Source organism: Chanodichthys erythropterus, chromosome 24 (genome assembly GCF_024489055.1).
Source record: "Chanodichthys erythropterus isolate Z2021 chromosome 24, ASM2448905v1, whole genome shotgun sequence".
Lineage (NCBI taxonomy): Eukaryota > Metazoa > Chordata > Actinopteri > Cypriniformes > Xenocyprididae > Chanodichthys > Chanodichthys erythropterus.
This window is the reverse complement of record NC_090244.1, coordinates 1,197,255-1,220,147: the sequence shown is the minus strand read 5'-3', so window position 1 is coordinate 1,220,147 and position 22,893 is coordinate 1,197,255. Positions and strand designations below refer to the sequence as shown.

General features: G+C 36.8%; 2 protein-coding genes across 3 annotated transcripts in view; one reads left to right on the top strand and one right to left on the bottom strand.

Annotated features, from left to right (window-relative positions):
• The first annotated feature begins 1,760 nt into the window (after positions 1-1,760).
• szl (sizzled) lies at positions 1,761-3,909 on the top strand. The gene is made up of 4 exons (XM_067380491.1): positions 1,761-2,038; positions 2,183-2,352; positions 2,443-2,535; positions 3,599-3,909. The coding sequence occupies exons 1-4, from the start codon at positions 1,761-1,763 to the stop codon at positions 3,907-3,909; spliced, it is 852 nt and encodes a 283-aa protein (XP_067236592.1).
• Positions 3,910-7,363: 3,454 nt separating this feature from the next.
• LOC137015120 (NACHT, LRR and PYD domains-containing protein 12-like) overlaps positions 7,364-22,893 on the bottom strand; it is a 47,728-nt gene continuing 32,198 nt past the window's right edge. For both annotated transcript variants that reach the window (XM_067379832.1, XM_067379833.1), the window contains exons 10-14: positions 18,903-19,076; positions 15,375-15,548; positions 13,812-13,985; positions 11,069-11,242; positions 7,364-10,013 (exon numbers count right to left, since the gene is read on the bottom strand). In XM_067379832.1, coding sequence (XP_067235933.1) covers positions 9,998-10,013; positions 11,069-11,242; positions 13,812-13,985; positions 15,375-15,548; positions 18,903-19,076 — 712 coding nt within the window. In that variant the 3' untranslated portion in view covers positions 7,364-9,997. The remainder of the gene's footprint in view (positions 10,014-11,068; positions 11,243-13,811; positions 13,986-15,374; positions 15,549-18,902; positions 19,077-22,893) is intronic.

The following is a 22,893-nucleotide window of genomic DNA, read 5'->3' as shown; positions in this document are numbered from 1 at the left end:
TTGCACAAGTATTTTATTAAAATAAGTGTTTTTGGCTAAATTGCATGAGATTGCAGCAGATTTCAGCCAACATATTTACGGACTTTTCATTATTTATCATTAAGTTTTGTCATCTGAGTGTGGACACTAAAAATGTCACAAAAATTAGTTTGTACAAATATTCTATTGAGAAATATATAGTGGTTTTGACAAAATTGCAAAATATTGCAGCAGATTTCAGACTGATATCATTAACATATTGATTGATATTTTCATTGATTATCAAACAGTTTTATCATCTGAAATGATCTGAACGTATAAATGAACCATATACTAAACATTTCACAAAAAAATGATGTTTGCATAAGTATTTTATTTAACAATATGTAGTATAATCTACAAAATGGTTTTGACTAAATTGCATGAAATTGCAGCATATTTCAGCAAACATATTTACTGCTTTTTTCATTATTTATTGTTAATTTTTATCTTATGAAAGGATCTTAATGTGGACAATAAAAAGTCACAAAAAAATTGATTGCACAAATATTCTATTAAATATTATGTAGTAAAATTTACAAAGTGGATTTGACCAAATTGCATGAAATTGCAGCAGATTTCTGCCAAAATATTTACTGATTTTTTCATTATTTATCGTTACGTTTTATCATCTGAAATTATCTAAACATGGACACTAAATATATCCCAAAAAATTTGCTTGCACAAATATTTTATTAAAAATATATAGTGAAACTTGAGTGGTTATGACTAAATTTCGAGATATGGCAGCAATTACATATTGATGATAAACATATTGACTAATATTTTCATTATCAAACAATTTTATTATCTGAAATTTTCTGAATATATAAATGAACCATGTACTAAAAATGTCACAAAAAATTTTTTTTGCACAAATATTTTATTAAAAAATATGTAGTAAAATCTGCAATGTGGTTTTGACTAAATTGCATGAAATTGCAGCAGATTTCTGTCAACATATTTACTGTTTTTTTATTATTATTTATTAAGTTTTATCATCTGAAATAATGTAAACATAGACACTAAATATGTCACAAAACATTTGTTTGCACAAATATTTTAGTAAATATATGTAGTGGAACTCATTTTGACTAAATTGTAAATATGGCAGCAGATAACATATTGATAACAAACATATTTATTGATATTTTCATTAATTATCAAGGAGTTTATACGTATAAATGAACCATGTACTCAAAATTTACAAATTTGTTTTGACTGAATTGCATGAAATTGCAGCAGATTTCTTTCAACATATTGATTGATTTTTTTTCATCATTTATCATTAACTTTTATCATTTGAAATCTGAGTGTGGAAACTAAAAATGTCACAAAAATTTATTTGCACAAATATTCTATTAAAAAATATGTAGCAAAATTTACAGTGTTTTTGACTAAATTGCAGAAAACTGAAGCAGATTGCAACCAACATATTACTGATTTTTTCATTATTTATCATCCAGTTTTATCATCTAAAATGAATCCTGCACCAAAAACCTCACATGAAATAAAGTTTGCACACTGTATTAGTGACACCGGCAGCCCATGTGACTCTGCAAACGGAGGTTAAGTGTGTCTCTTTGATTGTGTATTTAATGTCCCCCCTCACACCCCCCCGTCTGGGGCCCATTATCTCCTGCTCGTCACCCTGTCTGCGGCCCTCAGATGTGTCGTTGATAACATCTGCCCGCCTCTATATAAAGACAGACCCGGCTCAGCTCCGGCATCACTCACCCATCATGGATCTCTCCTGCCTGCTGCTCCTCTTCTCTCTCTTCTCCCACGCCGGGGCCTTCGACCTGGGCCAGACCACACGCTGCGTCCCCGTCCCTCACCAGATGAGCGTCTGCCAGGACGTGCCGTACTCGGAGATGAGGTTACCCAACCTGCTGGGTCACAGCAGTCTGGAGGAAGCGGTTCCTCGCTCGGACGACTGGAGGACGCTGCTCCACACCGGCTGCCACCCGCAGGCCCGGGCCTTCGTCTGCTCGCTCGTCGCTCCCGTCTGCCTGGACAGGTACGTGCAGACGCTCTTCATCCTGAACAGAGATTTACTGATTCAGCACAGCACTTTTGACTGAATCGCAGGAAACTGCAGCAGATTTTTAATCTACATATTGACTGATGTTTAAGTTCTGACCATATGTGATCGCGTCTGCAGGTTCATCCAGCCCTGTCGTAGCGTGTGTGTGGCCGTGAAGGAGAGCTGCGCTCCCGTGTTGGCCTGTCACGGACACTCTTGGCCCGAAGCCCTGAACTGCGACCGCTTCCCAGCGCAGGACGACACGTGTCTGACGCCGCTGCCCAAACACATCAGCGCCTTCTCCAAAGGTCAGACCTCAAACACTCACTGACCGCATCTGACAAATGCAGAAATGTGCCTGTAAATGCATTGAGTTAACCGTATATTCCTGTCTGCAGAATTCCCTCAGCCTGTGTGTCAAAGCTGCCCGTCTGTGGAGGAAGCGCCGTCTCTCAAAACCGTGCTGGACGCCCTCTGCCTCAATGACTTCAGTAAGCAGATATTCATATTCATATCAGTTCAGCAGATTGAAGGATTCTGATGTGGTTTGGAGTTTCATATGGAAGACCATTTCTGACACTTAAGAATAAAAATCATGCTTTTCTAAATCATAATTAGTGACATTATGACATAATGTCATTTATGAGATGAAAAGTTGAAATTATGACATATTAAATCATATTTATCAGATGAAAAGTCAAAATTTATGTTACAATTATGACTTGATTTCGACTTTTTATGTCATAATTAAGTCTTAAAAAGTAATTATGACATACTATGTTATAATTATGACTGTCATAGTTTCGATTTTCTTAATCTCATAACGACTTAGTCATGACAATAACTATCATAATTTAGACTTTTTATGTAATCATTTTAACTTTTTGTCATAATTTCATCTTTTTATGCCATAATTAAGACTTAGTCATAATTATGATAGATTTTTTTATCTCAAAATTATGACTTTGTCATAGTAATTAATTAATATGTCATAATTCCTACTTCTTATCTTATAGTTATGACTTAGTATGTCATAATTATGACATTTATGTCATAATTTCATCTTTTTGTCATAATGTCTACCTTACAATAATTTTTGCATTATGACAGTATTTCATAACAATAACTTTGTATGTCATAATTTCGATTTTTTTTTTTAAATCTCAAAATTATGACTTGGTCATAGTAATGACTTAGTACGTCATAATTTCGACTTTTTATATTATAGTTATGACACAGTATGTCATAATTATGACTTATGACTTTTTGTCATAATTTCTACCTTGTAATATACCTTATAATGTAATATACCTTATAATAGTATAACAATGACTTTGTATATCATAATTTTGACTTTTTATGTCATAATTTCAACTTAAATTTGTCATAATTATTACTTTTTGTCATAATGTCATCTTTTTATGTAATAATTAAGACTTTCTATGTCATCACTTTAAGTCTTTTATGTTATAATTGATATTTGCCAAAGCATTTTTTCTCATGTTGCGGAAAAAGGCTTATGGACACATAACTCATCCTCTTTTCTCCCTGCAGCTGTGAAAGCCAAGATCTCCCGGCGGCGCGTGCCGTCCTCGGAGCCGGAGCTGACGGTCGAGGGCCCGGTGGAGTTCATCCAGCGCGGGCCGCTGCTGCCCTACGACACCTCCAGTCTGCTGCAGCGTTGGCTGCTCATCAACCTCAGATGCGCGCACACGCTCGTCAGACCCGGCCGCGCGCAGCTCTACCTCATCACGGGAACCATGCGAGCGAACGGATCCATCGAGCTGTCCAATCTGTTCCCGTGGCTGAAGAAAGACCTGCACATCACTTCAGCGACGCGCAAATGGAAGCACCACAAGTGCTGAACGAGCTCGAGACTGTGGGAAGAACAAGAGACTATTGTAGATTAAGAGTACCTAAATAATCTCTCTCTCTCTCTCTCTCTCACACACACACACACACACACACACACACACACACACACACACACACACACACACACACACAGCTCTTTAATCTCAAAGACTTGAGATGCACTCCAACTGTTGTACAGAGATTAAATAATTGTAAAGAAAATTATTTTCTATTCAGATGTAATTTGTAAAGAAAGATATTCAGATGTAAGTGTATTTATGTCTGTTTTTCATTGTTTTGTGTGTGCTGTAAATAATAAATGTTTCTAAACTATATTATTGTGTTTTTGACCATATTTTTGTGAAAACTAAAATTAGCATCACTCTGATCTCTACACTGATCAGTAAAGTCATGTGACACTGTAGATTAGAATAGATATTTTCTGCCAAATAAATAGTTTACATTATAATGTTCAAAGGTTTGGGGTCAGTAAAGTTTTTAATGTTTTTGTCTCTTCTGTTCACTGAGGCAGCATTTTAAAATAAAAAATACTGTAAAATAAGTTAAATATTATTCCAATGTAAAACAGCTGTTTTCTATGTGAATATATATTAAAATATAATTTATTCCTGTGATCAAAGCTGAATTTTCAGCATCATTACTCCAGTCTTCAGTGTCACATGATCCTTCAGAAATCATTCTGATTTGATGCTCAAGAAACATTTATGGTTATTATTAATGTTGATCATACATTTTGTTTTTTTGTTTTTTGATGAATAAAAAGTTAAAAAGAACAGTATTTATTTGAAATAGAATTCTTTTGTAACTTTTTTTTGTAACATTGTAACACTCAATTACATAATTTAAATGTTCTATTTTATAATATCGTCATGTAATAATAATGACTTGGTATGTCATAATGACTTTTAATGTCATAACTTCGATTTTGTAATCTCTTGATAGTCATAAAAATGACATCATAATTTCGACTTTTTTATCTTTTTGTTTATACATTTATTTATTGCTTTTCTTTTTCACAGAACAAACAAAAACAAAACAAAAAACAAAACAAAAAAACAAACAGAACATTTGAGGGACGGATGCACACAAAGACAAATTATCTTTATAGACAGGTAATGCTTAAGCTGGATATAAATTCGTAAATGTTGTAGAGTCACTTAATCTTAAAATAAAATATCTACTATACCCTTATGATTACTGTGTACAATACAACAAGAAATATAAAGTGCATTGCCCTGACTATTGTCAGCTGTCTAATAAGACTTTAGGCACTACATTAAGCAGATTATCAATAAATACAAAGAGATTACACTCCGTTACTAATAATTTGACATTAACAGGGGTCATTGGCTATGAATGCACTACATCGGTTACCTTAAGATGTTCTAAAATCTGTCCCCAAATTTGATCAAATACCTCAGGTTTATCATTGTTAATGTATCTCAATCTCACCAATGCAAGCATGTTTACAAGATCTCTACCCCACATTTCAAACTTAGGCACAGAATCAGTTTCCCACATTCATAAAATCAGCCTCTTTGCAATTACCATACCAAATAAAACAGCTTGTCTTTCATATGTATTAGACATTTCTAGATTACTAGATATCCCAAGAATAGCTAAAAGTGGACATGGTTCGAGATTCTTTTTAAATGCTTTAGAAAAGCAATCAAATATGCTTTCCCAATATTCTTGTAATTTAGGGCACAACCATAGTGTGTGAGTCAAAGAACCCTCTGCTACTTTACATCTATTGCAGAGTGGAGAAACCTCTGGAAAAATGCTGTGCAGTTTCACCTTAGAGAAATATATTCTATGCAAGGTTTTAAACTGAATTAAATTATGCCTTACATTAATTGAACAAGTGTGTATATTCTCAAGACCTTCTTCCCAACTGTCTGGATCAATCTCTAGACCTAATTCTATCTCCCAGGCCTGTTTGACTGTAGTTCTATCTACAGTTTCTTGTTTTAACAGAATACTGTAGAAATATGACATTGCTCTCCGATGCAAAGGATTGAACTTATTAATTTCTTCTAGTACATCATGCTTGGTCATCACATTCAAATTTGACATCTGTTTTTTCACAAAATCTCTAACTTGTAGATATCTAAAAAAATTTGAGATGTTGATATTAAATGTCTTCTTTAATTGTTCAAATGAGGCAAATGTCCCATCTATATACAAATCTTTTATGCTTTGTATGCCATTATTCTCCCATTGTGTAAAACCCAAGTCAAGCAAACCAGGAGGAAAGGCATGATTCTGACATATAGGACTATCTAAGTACATGTTAGGAGCCTTTAAATAGGTTTTGATCTGTTTCCATATTTTCAGCGCATTATTTATAACAAAATGATTATCATATAAGGTCGGATCAATTTTTGTAGGACTATTAAGAAGAGCAGCAAGAGACGTCTTGTTACAAAATGCTTGATCCATTTTAAGCCAAGATGGATCTCTATCTGCTTCAATAGGGAACTTTTTCCACCATGCAAAAATACTAAGGTTAGCTGCCCAATAGTAATATTTGAACTGCGGAAGTCCAAACCCTCCCTCTTTTTTAATTTTACATAAATGTTTCTTAGATATTCTCACATTCTTATAATCCCACAAAAAAGGCACAATTACAGCATCTAATTGTTTAAAAAAACTTTGTGGGATAAAACAGGGGATTGCCTGGAAAATGTACAGAAATCTTGGGAGTACTACCATCTTGACTGAGTTAATTCTCCCTGCCATTGACATGGGCAATGTCTTCCAAAATTCAATATTTTGCTTTAACTGATCTAACATTCGTTGCCAATTTGTCCTAAGCAGATCTTTGGGTTCTTTAGTAATTGTAACTCCAAGATATACAAAAGAATTATACGTTTTTTTAAAAGGTATGGATTTCAGAAATTGGGGATCAATAGATGTTGTAACAGGCATCAATTCACTCTTTTCCCAATTAATTGTAAAGCCCGAAAATGATCCAAATGTTTTAATTAAAGCCAAAACTGAAGGGACAGACTTTTGAGGGTTGGAAATATATAACAAAATGTCATCTGCATATAATGAAAGATGATGGGGGATACCTTTAATGTTTACAGGAAAAATCTCTGGATGTTGCCTAATACTTACAGCTAGAGGTTCGACTTTTTTATCTTTTAATTATTAAGTATGTCATAATAATGACTTCGTATGTCATAATTTAATGCTTTAAATCATACTAAAATCAACTTAAAAATGCTCTGGTGAATTTTTTGTTATTTTTGTCTAAGCGGGGCAGAGCTGCTGTTTAACAGGCTGATTATTTTCCTTTGGCCAATTATAGATTTTTTTATCTTTTTTTTTCTTTTTTCACTCTATTACTAAAACATTTTAGGACAATTACTATATAAATTAACAAAATACTCAAATGCTGTTTTAGTAAGTAACCAGAAATGATTTATTATGCATCATTCTATATCTGAACAATATTTGATCAATTTAGCAGTGAATAATATGGAAGTAAATTAATGCCAAATGTTTTTGAAATAAAAAGCTTGTTGAATTGCACTAATTGAAAAAATATATGCATTAAATTAGCTGTGCTTGCATTTAGATGCATTGTATTTTTAAGACTTGCATTTTTATGGGCTGAAATTCAACATGGTCGTATATTTAAGCTGTGAATATTTCACTGAAATATATTTCACACACATTTTCATTATTAAAAATTCAATAATTTATATTCACCTTTCAGATTTCACTTCCAAAATATTCATTCTGTTTAAAAATACAACCTATAAAATTCGACTAGCAATTTTCAGTCCATTTTATTTCACTTTACAAATTCGCTTCCACAAATTCAGTGGTTCAAATTCGGCAGAAAAGTCAACATTTCACATCCGGGAACTGCAGGAAAAGCAGTAGAGTGCCGATGCATGTACTCCATCTGCTGTTATTCTTCTTCACCAGCAGGTGCCGCTAGCGGCTGTTTACGAAGATCAGTACGGCTAGTAAATCATCATTCATTCATCAAAACGGATTTACAGAAATGGAGCAAGTGGTAAGTGAATGTGTGATGATTATTAGGGACAGAATAAATGCAGAAAAGCTGATAAAGACACAAAAGCTGCATTTATGTTTAATTCAGTGTCTTTAGGGTTACTTTGCCAGTGTAGGCTACATAAGCAGCTTTCTCTACAGTGAACGAGATTATAACGTTATTGCCCGATGCTGGTGTACAGATCAAACGTTAAATCTGAGGTAGACATATATTTCTCTCTGTTGTTTAGTTTCCTTAACTTTATATGGCAGTGCTGTGTTGTAATACTAGGGTTTCCCTCATCCGTCATAGGATTCCCCCTGGCATCAGGACATATAAAACTCTTAACACAGCTTAATGGACTCGTACAGTGATATAAAACACCAAACTCGCACCTCATTTGTGATGTAGGTTATACTATATAGGCTCCAAGAAAGCAGATACTGGCATAAAGTTGGTTTGACGCTGAAAGTTTGATATTCGCAAATTTAGGGACCGTCTCTAAAGTTACGACATTGGTATTCACGTTTCTACCTTCAATAGCATTTAAAGAGAATGATTTACAGTCACAAAACCAACTGTAAAGTGTTCATCTAGGTGTATGATGCAAACCTTTTACATTTTTGATGTTTATTAAAATAAAAGGTAACACTTTATATTAACTAGTTAATATGATCTAACCATGAACTGCACTTCTACAGCACTTATTAATCATTGTTAATGTTAATTCCAGCATTTACTAATACATTATTAAAATCAAGAGATGTATTTGTACATATGCAAACTGGGAGCTTGTAAAAGAAAAGAAAAGCCTTAAACTTGTTAGTTTCAAACTTTGCATTACATTAAAATGATCTTTAACCCAAAAGTCAGAACAGTAAATATTTAAAAATATATACTCAACCACGATAAAATTAAATAAACTGACATCAATAGGAGAAAAAAGCATCCAAACAGGTGTCACTCTATTCCAGGTCAAGACTGAACATTTTATGTTGACTTGCTGCATTGAAAATGTTCAGCGGCTCAATCAAATTGTGTGAACTGAATAAGTTTAACATTTACACTTTAGTTGAACCAGCTGACGTTGTTTCAGTGAAATCTCAGTTAAGCTGCTGTAGGATGATTTCACAGAGGATGATGAACACCAAACAGCCAAACGTGTGAATGAAAGATTTTCATCTACAACACTATTAACAAACTCACTATATGATTTACTAAACCTCTGGATTACTGTTCCCTATGACACAAGCTCTTTATGATCTTTGATACTTTTGCTCTTATTAGTCCTGCCATGGTTTACAGTAATAGTGGTTAAACTTGGTATGAGAGACGACACTGTTATTTTATATAGTTTTAAATGGAGAAATATCACAAAACTTTACTGACAACAGCGGTTTCTATATCAATATCCTAACCAATAGAATAGAACAGAATAATGTTCAGTCAGAAAAAAAAACATAAAAAAGGTACAAAAGCTGTAAAAACCATTAATATGTACCTTTAAGAGGTAAAAAATTTGAATCTTGTGAAAAGGGTTCTGCCCTAGTGAGTTTATAAACAATATATTATATCGTATTTTCATTTTTTGATTGAAAAACAAATTTCAAAGACATAAATGTTTCATTAGCTTAAGTATCTAAAAACTTTTAGGGGCCTTAATAATGAATCAAAACAATGTAATCCACCCATCCATCTACACAAAGATGTGCAGAAATTATCCTCACGGTGCTTAGATGAAGGGGCAGATATGCTGTTCTCTGATTATTGTGACAGACAGTGAATCTGTAATCACAACAGTTCAGACTCCAGGATATTTTATTAAATCCAGATTTACAGGGTCTCCTTCCTTTCCTGCTGATTCCTTTATATGTCACTGATATTCATTGACTGACTGCATTCATCGTCCAGTAACAGCGTCCAGTCAGACTCTCTCTACACAGAACCTGACGACACTCATCAAATCTCTGGATGATCAGGATACGGCTGATCCTCAAACACGAGCGTCATATTTCTGTTCTCCTCAGACAGAATGAGACGAGCGTCTGCTGTGTTTGGATCCAGTGTTAAATATAAGAGGGTCTAAAGACAAGAAGAATAAAACAACATTAACCACAGATGTGTGTGTGTGTGTGTGTGTGTGTGTGTGTGAACATACCTGTGTCATATTCCGTGATTTACACCATAAAAACATTTACTTAATAAGGATATTAACTATTACAAATTATAAATATTTAAGTATAATATATAAAGACAGATAAAGCTGACTAAGCAATAGCACATGAGCAAGAGTGAAAAACAGTGAGGATCACAATGGTCAAAGACGCCTGTCTAATGCTTGTTTATAAGAAATAGTGAAGACAGATGAAAGAACCGTGTGTGAAAGACCTCAAACGTGTGTTAGCTTGTCAAAATGATCCCTTGATGGTGAAGCCAATGAAGCTGCAGAAGAAGATCCAGTGTCAAAACATGGAAGAGCCTCAATTGTATGGGAGTATTTTGGTTTTAAACACTATGAAGGAACTCAATCAAAAATGCCATAAAACCTGTACAGTAGATCATGTGCAGTCACTCAAAGAGGAAATATGACAAACCTGTCAGTCCAAACACAACATGGTTATATTCTTACCAAAGAAGAAATCCAGTGATCCTGAGCCAAATATAACCTACTCTTTCTTAAAGGGACAGTTTACACAAAAATTAAAACTCTGTCATCATTTACTCACTCTCATGTGTTTCAAACCTGCATGGATTTCTTCTGCCGAACACAAAAGATGATATTTTGAAGTTTTGGTGACCACTGACTTCCACTGTAAGGGAGAAACACTGAGACTTTTCTTACTGAAAAGAAAATGTCTTCTTTTGTGCTCCACAGAATCAAGAAAGGCATCCAGGTTTGGATGACGTGAGGGTGAGTAAATAATGACAGATTGTAAATGTTTGGGTGAACTATCTTTTTAAGAAGGTCTACTCATTGACATTGATATTGTAACAAAGTAAATCAGTAATCTTTTCCTCCACACAGCTCTACTACAGACCCTTTCCACATTTCACTCCACTGTACACTTGTAGATGGAGAGACTGAAATACAAATACAGACATTCACAGGATGAGATGAATCTTACTGCTCAACATACTTGAGTGTGTTCAGTGTGAAGTTTGGATCCTTCAGTCCATCAGAGATGATCTTGACTCCTGATTCTCCCAGGTTATTGCGGCTCAGATCCAGCTCTCTCAGGTGTGAGGGGTTTAATCGCAGAGCTGAAGCCAGATAACTACAGCCTTCATCTGTCACCTCACAGTCAGATAATCTACAAACACACACAGAAACAATGAAGATATCTGTGACATCAGAACACAGGTCTGTAGTCATTTAGTCCAGTAATTTTGGGTTTCTTTGGGACAGGGATGATGGTGGAGCGTTTGAAGCATGAGGGGACTTCGCACAGCTCCAGTGATCTGTTGAAGATCATGACTTTCAGGCCTTTCCACACTGAAGCTGTGTCATTAGAAGAGAACTGATTCAGAAGTTTATCAGAATAATTCCTCTTTGCCACTCTGATCTCCTTTTCCAGTGTGTATTTGGCCTGTTTGTACAAGACTCTGTCCCCTTTTCTGCGAGCATCTTCTTTGGCCTGACGGAGCTGGCTGAGTTTTGCAGTGAACCAGGGTTTGTCATTGTTGTAAGTTAAATGAAGGTGCATTGTAGGAACGCACAAATCCTCACAGAAACTGATATATGAAGTTACAGTCTCTGTGAGCTCGTCCAGATCGGTGGCAGCAGCTTCAAAAACACTCCAATCAGTTCATTCGAAACAGGCTTGTAAAGCCCACTCTGTTTCAGTGGTCCATCTCTTTACAGTCCTTGCTACAGGTTTAGCTGATTTCAGTTTCTGCCTGTAGGTCGGTATGAGATGAACTAGACAGTGATCAGAGAGCCCCAAAGCTGCCCGTGGGACAGAGTGATATGCATCCTTTATTGCTGTGTAACAGTGATCCAGTGTATTACTGTCTCTGGTGGGACAAGTAACATGCTGTCTGTATTTTGGAAGTTCACGTGAGAGAATCGCTTTATTAAAGTCCCAGAGAATGATTAGAACAGAGTCCAAGTGTTGTTGCTCGCTCTCTGTGATCATATCAGCGAGTATCTGTAAAGCCGAACTCACGTGCATTTGCGGAGGAATGTAGACGCTCACCAGAATGAACGAGCAAAACTCCCGCAGCAAATAGAACGGTTTGCAGGTAATGAAGAGTCGCTATATCACTTCTTTAACACAGTTACATCTGAACACCACCTTTCATTGATGTAAAAGCACGTCCCACCGCCGCGTGATTTCCCCGTTGATTCTGCGTCGCGATCTGACCTAAACAGCTGAAAGCCCGGCAGACTTAACACACTGTCCGGAATGGTGTCGTTCAGCCAGGTTTCCGTGAAGCACAGAGCAGCCGAGTTCAAGAAATCCTTATTTGTCCGGGAGAGCAGAAGGAGTTCGTCTGTTTTGTTGGGCAGAGAGCGGATATTCGACAGATGGATGCTAGGCAGCGGCGTTCTTAATCCGTGCTGTCTGAGCTTCATGAGGGCGCCGGCGTGCTTCCCCCGTTTGCGCGTCCTGAAGCGTCTAAACAGCGCAAGGACGCGGTAAAAGATTTTGTGGTGTGTACTGCCGAATGTTCATCCCTGGTAAAACTGATGGTGTTTGAAAAACAAAAAACAGGAAAAACTAACAAAAACAGTACAAACACTGAAGAGCCAAGCACTGTGGCTGCCATGCGCGGCGCCATCTTATAAGCTGCAGAAGAAGATCCAGTGTCAAAACATGGAAGAGCCTCAATTATATGGGAGTATTTTGGTTTTAAACACTATGAAGGAACTCAATCATAAATGCCATAAAACCTGTACAGTAGATCATGTGCAGTCACTCAAAGAGAAAATATGACAAGCCTGTCAGTCCAAACACAACATGGTTATATTCTTACCAAAGAAGAAATCCATTGATTCTGAGTCAAATATAACCTACCCTTTCTTAAAGGGACAGTTTACACAAAAAATAACACTCTGTCATCATTTACTGACTCTCATGTGTTTCAAATCTGCATGGATTTCTTCTGCCGAACACAAAAGATGATATTTTGAAGTTTTGGTGACCACTGACTTCCACTATAAGGGAGAAACACTGACACTTTTTTTACTGAAAAGAAAATGTCTTCTTTTGTGCTCCACAGAATATGAATGAATGAATGAATGAATGAATGAGGCATTTATATAGCACTTTCATATGTACTACTGTACACCCAAAGCGCTTTACAATCATATCAGGGGTCTCTCCTCATCCACCACCAGTGTGCAGCATCCACTTGGATGATGCGACGGCAGCCACAGTACAACGGCGCCAGTGCGCTCACCACACACCAGCTGTAGGTGGAGAAGAGAGAGAGTGAAAGAGCCAATTCAATGGATGGGGATTATTAGGAGGCCATGATTGGTATGGGCCTATGGAGGGAATTTGGCCAGGACACCGGGGTTACACCCCTACTCTTTACGAGAAGTGCCATGGGATTTTTAATGACCACAGAGAGTCAGGACCTCAGTTTAACGTCTCATCCGAAGGACGGTAAAGAATAAAGAAAGGTATCCAGGTTTGGATGACGTGAGGGTGAGTAAATAATGACAGATTTTAAATGTTTGGGTGAACTATCTTTTTAAGAAGGTCTACTCATTGAAATTGATATTGTAACAAAGTAAATCAGTAATCTTTTCCTCCACGCAGCTCTACTACAGACCCTTTCCACATTTCACTCCACTGTACACTTGTAGATGGTGAGACTGAAATACAAATACAGACATTCACAGGATGAGATGAATCTTACTGCTCAACATACTTGAGTGTGTTCAGTGTGAAGTTTGGATCCTTCAGTAGATCAGATATGAACTTGACTCCTGAGTCTCCCAGGTTATTCTTGCTCAGATCCAGCTCTCTCAGGTGTGAGGGGTTTGAATGCAGAGCTGAAGCCAGATAACCACAGCCTTCATCTGTCACCTCACAGTCAGATAATCTACAAACACACACAGAAACAATGATGATATCTGTGACATCAGAACTCACAACAAACACTTGTTAAATCTGTTGAATAATTAAATCCATTTAATATAAACTGATAAGATAAGAAGATTTAACATCTCTCTCATTTCATAAACTATAAGTTCTGCTGAAAGGAGAATCTGGGTCTGATCAGATCTATACAGACATCTACCAGATACTGAGGATCATAAACTCATAGATTTGTATCTCCTGAAGGAAACAGTCGAGTTCGAGTAAGTTTGCGTTTGAGGTTCTGAGTAAATTAAATGCTGCAGCGTCTTAAACTGTGGTGTTGACACTCGACATTATTTTATGAACAATAATATTCTTCTTTCCTTTTAGAGAGTGACTCTTATACATATACAAAATTCATGCATTAATTCAGCCGCTCTAACTAGTGATAAACATAACGAGAAGTGTTCGACCCATCTGAATTCAATACTCCTATTATATGAGAACCATGAAGGCAGTTTCTAACACTAGAAATTACTATTTTTTTTTCTATAAATCATTTGGCCAAATATCTTAACTTCATTTAAATGAACTTTAATTGAATTAAAAAAGAGATTCAATAAGGAAATGCAGTTAAGACCCTGATGAAAGATCAATATCTCTCAATCTGTCAGAATTAAACATAACCCAATATAAATTAAGAGTTAACTTTTACTGTTATTTTGTTGTTGTTAATAGTACAAACCCGATTCCAAAAAAGTTGGGACACTGTACAAATTGTGAATAAAAAAGGAATGCAATAATTTACAAATCTCATAAACTTATATTTTATTCACAATAGAATATAGATGACATATCAAATGTTGAAAGTGAGACATTTTGAAATGTCATGCCAAATATTGATTTTATGAAATGAAATACTCATTTTGGATTTCATGAAAGCTACACATTCCAAAAATGTTGGGACCGGTAGCAATAAGAGGCCGGAAAAGTTAAATGTACATATAAGGAACAGCTGGAGGACCAATTTGCAACTTATTAGGTCAACTGGCAACATGATTGAGCATAAAAAGAGCCTCTCAGAGTGGCAGTGTCTCTCAGAAGTCAAGATGGGCAGAGGATCACCAATTCCCCCAATGCTGCGGCGAAAAACAGTGGAACAATATCAGAAAGGAGTTTCTCAGAGAAAAATTGCAAAGAGTTTGAAGTTATCATCATCTACAGTGCATAATATCATCCAAAGATTCAGAGTATCTGGAACAATCTCTGTGCATAAGGGTCAAGGCTGGAAAACCATACTGGATGCCTGTGATCTTCGGGCCCTTAGACGGCACTGCATCACATACAGGAATGCTACTGTAATGGAAATCACAACATGAAATCACAACATGAATCTTACTGCTCAACATACTTGAGTGTGTTCAGTGTGAAGTTTGGATCCTTCAGTCCATCAGAGATGATCTTGACTCCTGATTCTCCCAGGTTATTGCGGCTCAGATCCAGCTCTCTCAGGTGTGAGGAGTTTGAACGCAGAGCTGAAGCCAGATAACCACAGCCTTCATCTGTCACCTCACAGTCAGATAATCTACAAACACACACAGAAACAATGAAGATATCTGTGACATCAGAACTCACAACAATCACTTGTTAAATCTGTTGAATAATTACACATCCATTTAATATAAACTGATAAGAGTTAAATCTCTCTCATTTCATAAACTATAAGTTCTGCTAAAAGGAGAATTTGGGTCTGATCAGATCTATACAGCCATCTACCAGATACTGAGGATCATAAACTCATAAACTGTTGACACTCAACACATTGTTTTCTGTGCAATAACAAGCTTCTTTCCTTTTAGAGAGTGACTCTTATACATATATAAAATGTATTTTAATTTGTTGAAACCTTTACTTTGCTACATTTTAAAGTCAAATACTTTATACACAGACAATTCTCCTCTTGTTAATAGTTACCCTGATTATTAAAAAAATGTTTTCATTGTGAAAAGATAGCTCAGAGAAGCAGCATGTAGGCAGTGTGCCGCGGGTGAACTCAGAGTATGAGTGCAGTGTTTACATGTCCTCTTATTATAAGCAAAGGGACCTCTCCAATGGGGCAATAATTCCACCATATTAAGCTCTGGTATAGCTATACTGCAGCGCATGAGATTCAACATGACCATACTCCAAATGTGTGACAAACAGTGATTAAACTGCACAGCTGCAGCGTGAGAGCACAGAGAGAGACAGACCTCCAGACGATGAACTTGATCACACCGGCTGCTCTAACCAGTGATAAACACAACGAGAAGTGTTCGACCCATCTGAATTCAACACTTCTATGATATGAGAACCGTGAAGAGAGTTTCTAACACTAGAAATAATGTAGAAATTATGAATTTCATTTCTTTCTAGAAATCATTTGGCCAAATATCTTCAATATCTTAATTTTAATGAATTTTAATTGAATTAAAAAACAGATTCAATAAGGAAATGCAGTTAAGATCCTGATGAAAGATCAATATCTCTCAATCTGTCAGAATTAAACATAACCCAATATAAATTAAGAGTTAACTTTTACTGTTATTTTGTTGTTGTTGTTGTTAATAGTAGTACTGAACTCAAAACCAATGCTTTACTGTTAAATATTTATCAGAATATTATTAGTATTATTAGAGATTTTTTTCTTTAATTTTGAAAAAGAAAAAAACTAAATACTGAAATAAATTAATGGGAATCCATCAGCCGGATAGGTGGGATTTTTCCAGGAAGGGCCAATCCTGCCAATCCTGATTCCCTACAGGCAGCAGTTATTTGTAATGCTGTTGTTATCAGATGTAGAAAGCAGCGATATGTTTTCTCCAGCACACTGAATTTGCTTTTAATAGTCAAGTCAGGTCAACTTTATTTAGCGCTTTACAGATCAAAGCAGATTGAAGGTGGTTCTCACAAAACTGTGTTTCTACAAGCTTCAAGGAGCCTTGGAGAAGGACACCAAATGATCAAGTGATATAGCCTAAGGAGTCCATATAATTCTATAATATAATAAATTTTTCTGCGAGCATCTTCTTTGGCCTGACGGAGCTGGCTGAGTTTTGCAGTGAACCAGGGTTTGTCATTGTTGTAAGTTAAATGAAGGTGCATTGTAGGAACGCACAAATCCTCAAAGAAACTGATATATGAAGTTACAGTCTCTGTGAGCTCGTCCAGATCGGTGGCAGCAGCTTTAAAAACACTCCAATCAGTCCATTCGAAACAGGCTTGTAAAGCCCGCTCTGTTTCAGTGGTCCATCTCTTTACAGTCCTTGCTACAGGTTTAGCTGATTTCAGTTTCTGCCTGTAGGTCGGTATGAGATGAACTAGACAGTGATCAGAGAGCCCCAAAGCTGCCCGTGGGACAGAGTGATATGCATCCTTTATTGCTGTGTAACAGTGATCCAGTGTATTACTGTCTCTGGTGGGACAAGTAACATGCTGTCTGTATTTTGGAAGTTCACGTGAGAGAATCGCTTTATTAAAGTCCCAGAGAATGATTAGAACAGAGTCCAGGTGTTGTTGCTCGCTCTCTGTGATCATATCAGCGAGTATCTGTAAAGCCGAACTCACGTGCATTTGCGGAGGAATGTAGACGCTCACCAGAATGAACGAGCAAAACGTGCTTCCCCCATCTGCGCGTCCTAAAGCGTCTAAACAGCGCAAGGACGCGGTAAAAGATTTTGTGGTGTGTACTGCCGAATGTTCATCCCTGGTAAAACTGATGGTGTTTGAAAAACAAGAAAACAGGAAAAACTAACAAAAACAGTACAAACACTGAAGAGCCAAGCACTGTGGCTGCCATGCGCGGCGCCATCTTATAAGCTGCAGAAGAAGATCCAGTGTCAAAACATGGAAGAGCCTCAATTGTATGGGAGTATTTTGGTTTTAAACACTATGAAGGAACTCAATCATAAATGCCATAAAACCTGTACAGTAGATCATGTGCAGTCACTCAAAGAGGAATATGACAAGCCTGTCAGTCCAAACACAACATGGTTATATTCTTACCAAAGAAGAAATCCATTGATTCTGAGTCAAATATAACCTACCCTTTCTTAAAGGGACAGTTTACACAAAAAATAACACTCTGTCATCATTTACTGACTCTCATGTGTTTCAAATCTGCATGGATTTCTTCTGCCGAACACAAAAGATGATATTTTGAAGTTTTGGTGACCACTGACTTCCACTGTAAGGGAGAAACACTGAGACTTTTCTTACTGAAAAGAAAATGTCTTCTTTTGTGCTCCACAGAATATGAATAAATGAATGAATGAGGCATTTATATAGCACTTTCATATGTACTACTGTACACCCAAAGCGCTTTACAATCATATCAGGGGTCTCTCCTCATCCACCACCAGTGTGCAGCATCCACTTGGATGATGCGACGGCAGCCACAGTACAACGGCGCCAGTGCGCTCACCACACACCAGCTGTAGGTGGAGAAGAGAGAGAGTGAAAGAGCCAATTCAATGGATGGGGATTATTAGGAGGCCATGATTGGTATGGGCCTATGGAGGGAATTTGGCCAGGACACCGGGGTTACACCCCTACTCTTTACGAGAAGTGCCATGGGATTTTTAATGACCACAGAGAGTCAGGACCTCAGTTTAACGTCTCATCCGAAGGACGGTAAAGAATAAAGAAAGGCATCCAGGTTTGGATGACGTGAGGGTGAGTAAATAATGACAGATTTTAAATGTTTGGGTGAACTATCTTTTTAAGAAGGTCTACTCATTGAAATTGATATTGTAACAAAGTAAATCAGTAATCTTTTCCTCCATGCAGCTCTACTACAGACCCTTTCCACATTTCACTCCACTGTACACTTGTAGATGGTGAGACTGAAATACAAATACAGACATTCACAGGATGAGATGAATCTTACTGCTCAACATACTTGAGTGTGTTCAGTGTGATGTTTGGATCCTTCAGTAGATCAGAGATGATCTTGACTCCTGAGTCTCCCAGGTTATTCTTGCTCAGATCCAGCTCTCTCAGGTGTGAGGGGTTTGAATGCAGAGCTGAAGCCAGATAACCACAGCCTTCATCTGTCACCTCACAGTCAGATAATCTACAAACACACACAGAAACAATGATGATATCTGTGACATCAGAACTCACAACAAACACTTGTTAAATCTGTTGAATAATTAAATCCATTTAATATAAACTGATAAGATAAGAAGATTTAACATCTCTCTCATTTCATAAACTATAAGTTCTGCTGAAAGGAGAATCTGGGTCTGATCAGATCTATACAGACATCTAACAGATACTGAGGATCATAAACTCATAGATTTGTATCTCCTGAAGGAAACAGTCGAGTTCGAGTAAGTTTGGGTTTGAGGTTCTGAGTAAATTAAATGCTGCAGTGTCTTAAACTGTGCTGTTGACACTCGACACATTGTTTTATGAACAATAATATTCTTCTTTCCTTTTAGAGAGTGACTCTTATACATATACAAAATTCATGCATTAATTCAGCCGCTCTAACTAGTGATAAACATAACGAGAAGTGTTCGACCCATCTGAATTCAACACTCCTATGATATGAGAACCGTGAAGGCAGTTTCTAACACTAGAAATTACAATTTTTTTTCTATAAATCATTTGGCCAAATATCTTAACTTCATTTAAATGAACTTTAATTGAATTAAAAAAGAGATTCAATAAGGAAATGCAGTTAAGACCCTGATGAAAGATCAATATCTCTCAATCTGTCAGAATTATACATAACCCAATATAAATAAAGAGTTAACTTTTACTGTTACTTTGTTGTTGTTAATAGTACAAACCCGATTCCAAAAAAGTTGGGACACTGTACAAATTGTGAATAAAAAAGGAATGCAATAATTTACAAATCTAATAAACTTATATTTTATTCACAATAGAATATAGATGACATATCAAATGTTGAAAGTGAGACATTTTGAAATGTCATGCCAAATATTGACTCATTTTGGATTTCATGAAAGCTACACATTCCAAAAATGTTGGGACCGGTAGCAATAAGAGGCCGGAAAAGTTAAATGTACATATAAGGAACAGCTGGAGGACCAATTTGCAACTTATTAGGTCAACTGGCAACATGATTGAGCATAAAAAGAGCCTCTCAGAGTGGCAGTGTCTCTCAGAAGTCAAGATGGGCAGAGGATCACCAATTCCCCCAATGCTGCGGCGAAAAACAGTGGAACAATATCAGAAAGGAGTTTCTCAGAGAAAAATTGCAAAGAGTTTGAAGTTATCATCATCTACAGTGCATAATATCATCCAAAGATTCAGAGTATCTGGAACAATCTCTGTGCATAAGGGTCAAGGCCGGAAAACCATACTGGATGCCTGTGATCTTCGGGCCCTTAGACGGCACTGCATCACATACAGGAATGCTACTGTAATGGAAATCACAACATGGGCTCAGGAATACTTCCAGAAAACATTGTCGGTGAACACAATCCACCGTGCCATTTAACGTTGCCGGCTAAAACTCTATAGGTCAAAAAAGAAGCCGTATCTAAACATGATCCAGAAGCACAGGCGTTTTCTCTGGGCCAAGGCTCATTTAAAATGGACTGTGGCAAAGTGGAAAACTGTTCTGTGGTCAGACGAATCAAAATTTGAAGTTCTTTTTGGAAAACTGGGACGCCATGTCATCCGGACTTAGCAGGACAAGGACAACCCAAGTTGTTATCAGCGCTCAGTTCAGAAGCCTGCATCTCTGATGGTATGGGGTTGCATGAGTGTGTGTGGCATGGGCAGCTTACACATCTGGAAAGGCACCATCAATGCTGAAAGGTATATCCAAGTTCTAGAACAACATATGCTCCCATCCAGACATTGTCTCTTTCATGGAAGACATTGCATTTTCCAACATGACAATGCCAGACCACATACTGCATCAATTACAACATCATGGCTGCGTAGAAGAAGGATCCGGGTACTGAAATGGCCAGCCTGCAGTCCAGATCTTTCACCCATAGAAAACATTTGGCACATCATAAAAAGGAAGATGCGACAAAGAAGACCTAAGACAGTTGAGCAACTAGAAGCCTGTATTAGACAAGAATGGGACAACATTCCTATTCCTAAACTTGAGCAACTTGTCTCCTCAGTCCCCAGACGTTTGCAGACTGTTATAAAAAGAAGAGGGGATGACGCACAGCGGTAAACATGGCCTTGTCCCAACTTTTTTGAGATGTGTTGATGCCATGAAATTTAAAATCAACTTTTTTTTTTTTTAAATTATACATTTTCTCAGTTTAAACATTTGATATGTCATCTATGTTGTATTCTGAATAAAATATTGAAATTTGAAACTTTCACATCATTGCATTCTGTTTTTATTCACAACTTGTACAGTGTCCCAACTTTTTTGGAATCGGGTTTGTAGTACTGAACTCAAAACCAACGCTTGGAGTAATACTGTCAAATATTTATCAGAATATTATTAGTATTATTAGAGATTTTTTTTTTCTTTAATTTGAAAAAGAAAAAACATTGAAATAAATTCACGGAAACACACCGGCCGGATAGGTGGGATTTTTCCAGGAAGGGCCAATCCTGACAATTCTGATTCCCTACAGGCAGCAGTTATTTGTAATGCTGTTGTTATCATATGTAGAAAGCAGTAATATGTTTTCTCCAGCACACTGAATTTGCGTTTAATAGTCAAGTCAGGTCAACTTTTTTTAGCACTTTACAGATTAAAGCAGTTTTACAGCAAAGTAAACCATCAGATTGAAGGTGGTTCTCACCAAACTACTGTGTTTCTACAAGCTTCAGGGAGCCTTGGAGAAGGACACAAAATGATCAAATGATATAGCCTAAGGAGTTCATATAATTCTATAATATAATAAATTTATGAACACCAAAGCACCCATGAAAAAACATTAGAGAAACAACAGAATTCACAGTGTATAGTGTGTGTACAGAGCAACAACAAAGAGCTTGTTCACATTTTAGACGAGTCAAGCTGCAATACCGAACAGGACCACATGGAGACGCCAAAAACTCATCAATCAACCGCCTTGACTGCATAAACCCATGATCATTAAACACAGCATCGTACACATGACAAATCAAACATTATCCTGAGTGTGTGTGGAAACAACACAACATGAATGCAGCGTGTGATCAGTGATCGAGAGCACACATACACGGTTTGTTGTGTGTTCATCAATATAACAGACTCTCACCCTCTTACTGTACGATCCTGTACGACACCAAAATTGAGCTCTTTAGAAACAATCACAGAATACGACAGAGCTTGTCACACTGAAATGAATAATTCACTAAAAACACAATGTGAGTCTCTACTCTCTCTGATATCTCTGATGTAATCAGCCTGGTTCAACAGCTTAAAATGGTCTGATCACAAACAGAGAGGCAGAATCGGGTTAAAGGGTTAGAATGGAGATTTCCTCCAGGGTAACAGGTGCTTGTAGGTGCTCAGTGTGAGAAACTCCCGACTTCTAAGATCATCAAACTGTGTGACGAAAATTACAGTAATGACGCAGCTTCACGTAGCCTACTTTTGTTATTTATTTGTGTTAATTGTGTTACATTATATTAACCAATTAAGGATTCTGAAATTAATCGCATGTGTTAATTTAAATTAATCGACATACCAGACCAGAGTTCTGTGTTTTGTAGATAAAGTTAACTAAGCAAAATTACATGAGCAAGAGTGAAAAACCGCAAGGATCAAAGACGCATGTCTAATGTTTGTTTATAAGAAATAGTGAAGACAGATGAAAGAACCGTGTGTGAAAGACCTCAAACGTGTGTTAGCTTGTCAAAATGATCCCTTGATGGTGATGACTATGAAGCTGCAGAAAAAGATCCAGTGTAAAAACATGGAAGAGCCTCAATTGTATGGGAGGATTTTGGTT

Coding starts and splice junctions, on each gene's coding strand:
- szl (XM_067380491.1), top strand. CDS start 1,761: ATGGATCTCTCCTGCCTGCTGCTCCTCTTCTCTCTCTTCTCCCACGCC. Junction 2,039..2,182: donor GCTCCCGTCTGCCTGGACAG/GTACGTGCAGAC, acceptor TCGCGTCTGCAG/GTTCATCCAGCCCTGTCGTA. Junction 2,353..2,442: donor CATCAGCGCCTTCTCCAAAG/GTCAGACCTCAA, acceptor TCCTGTCTGCAG/AATTCCCTCAGCCTGTGTGT.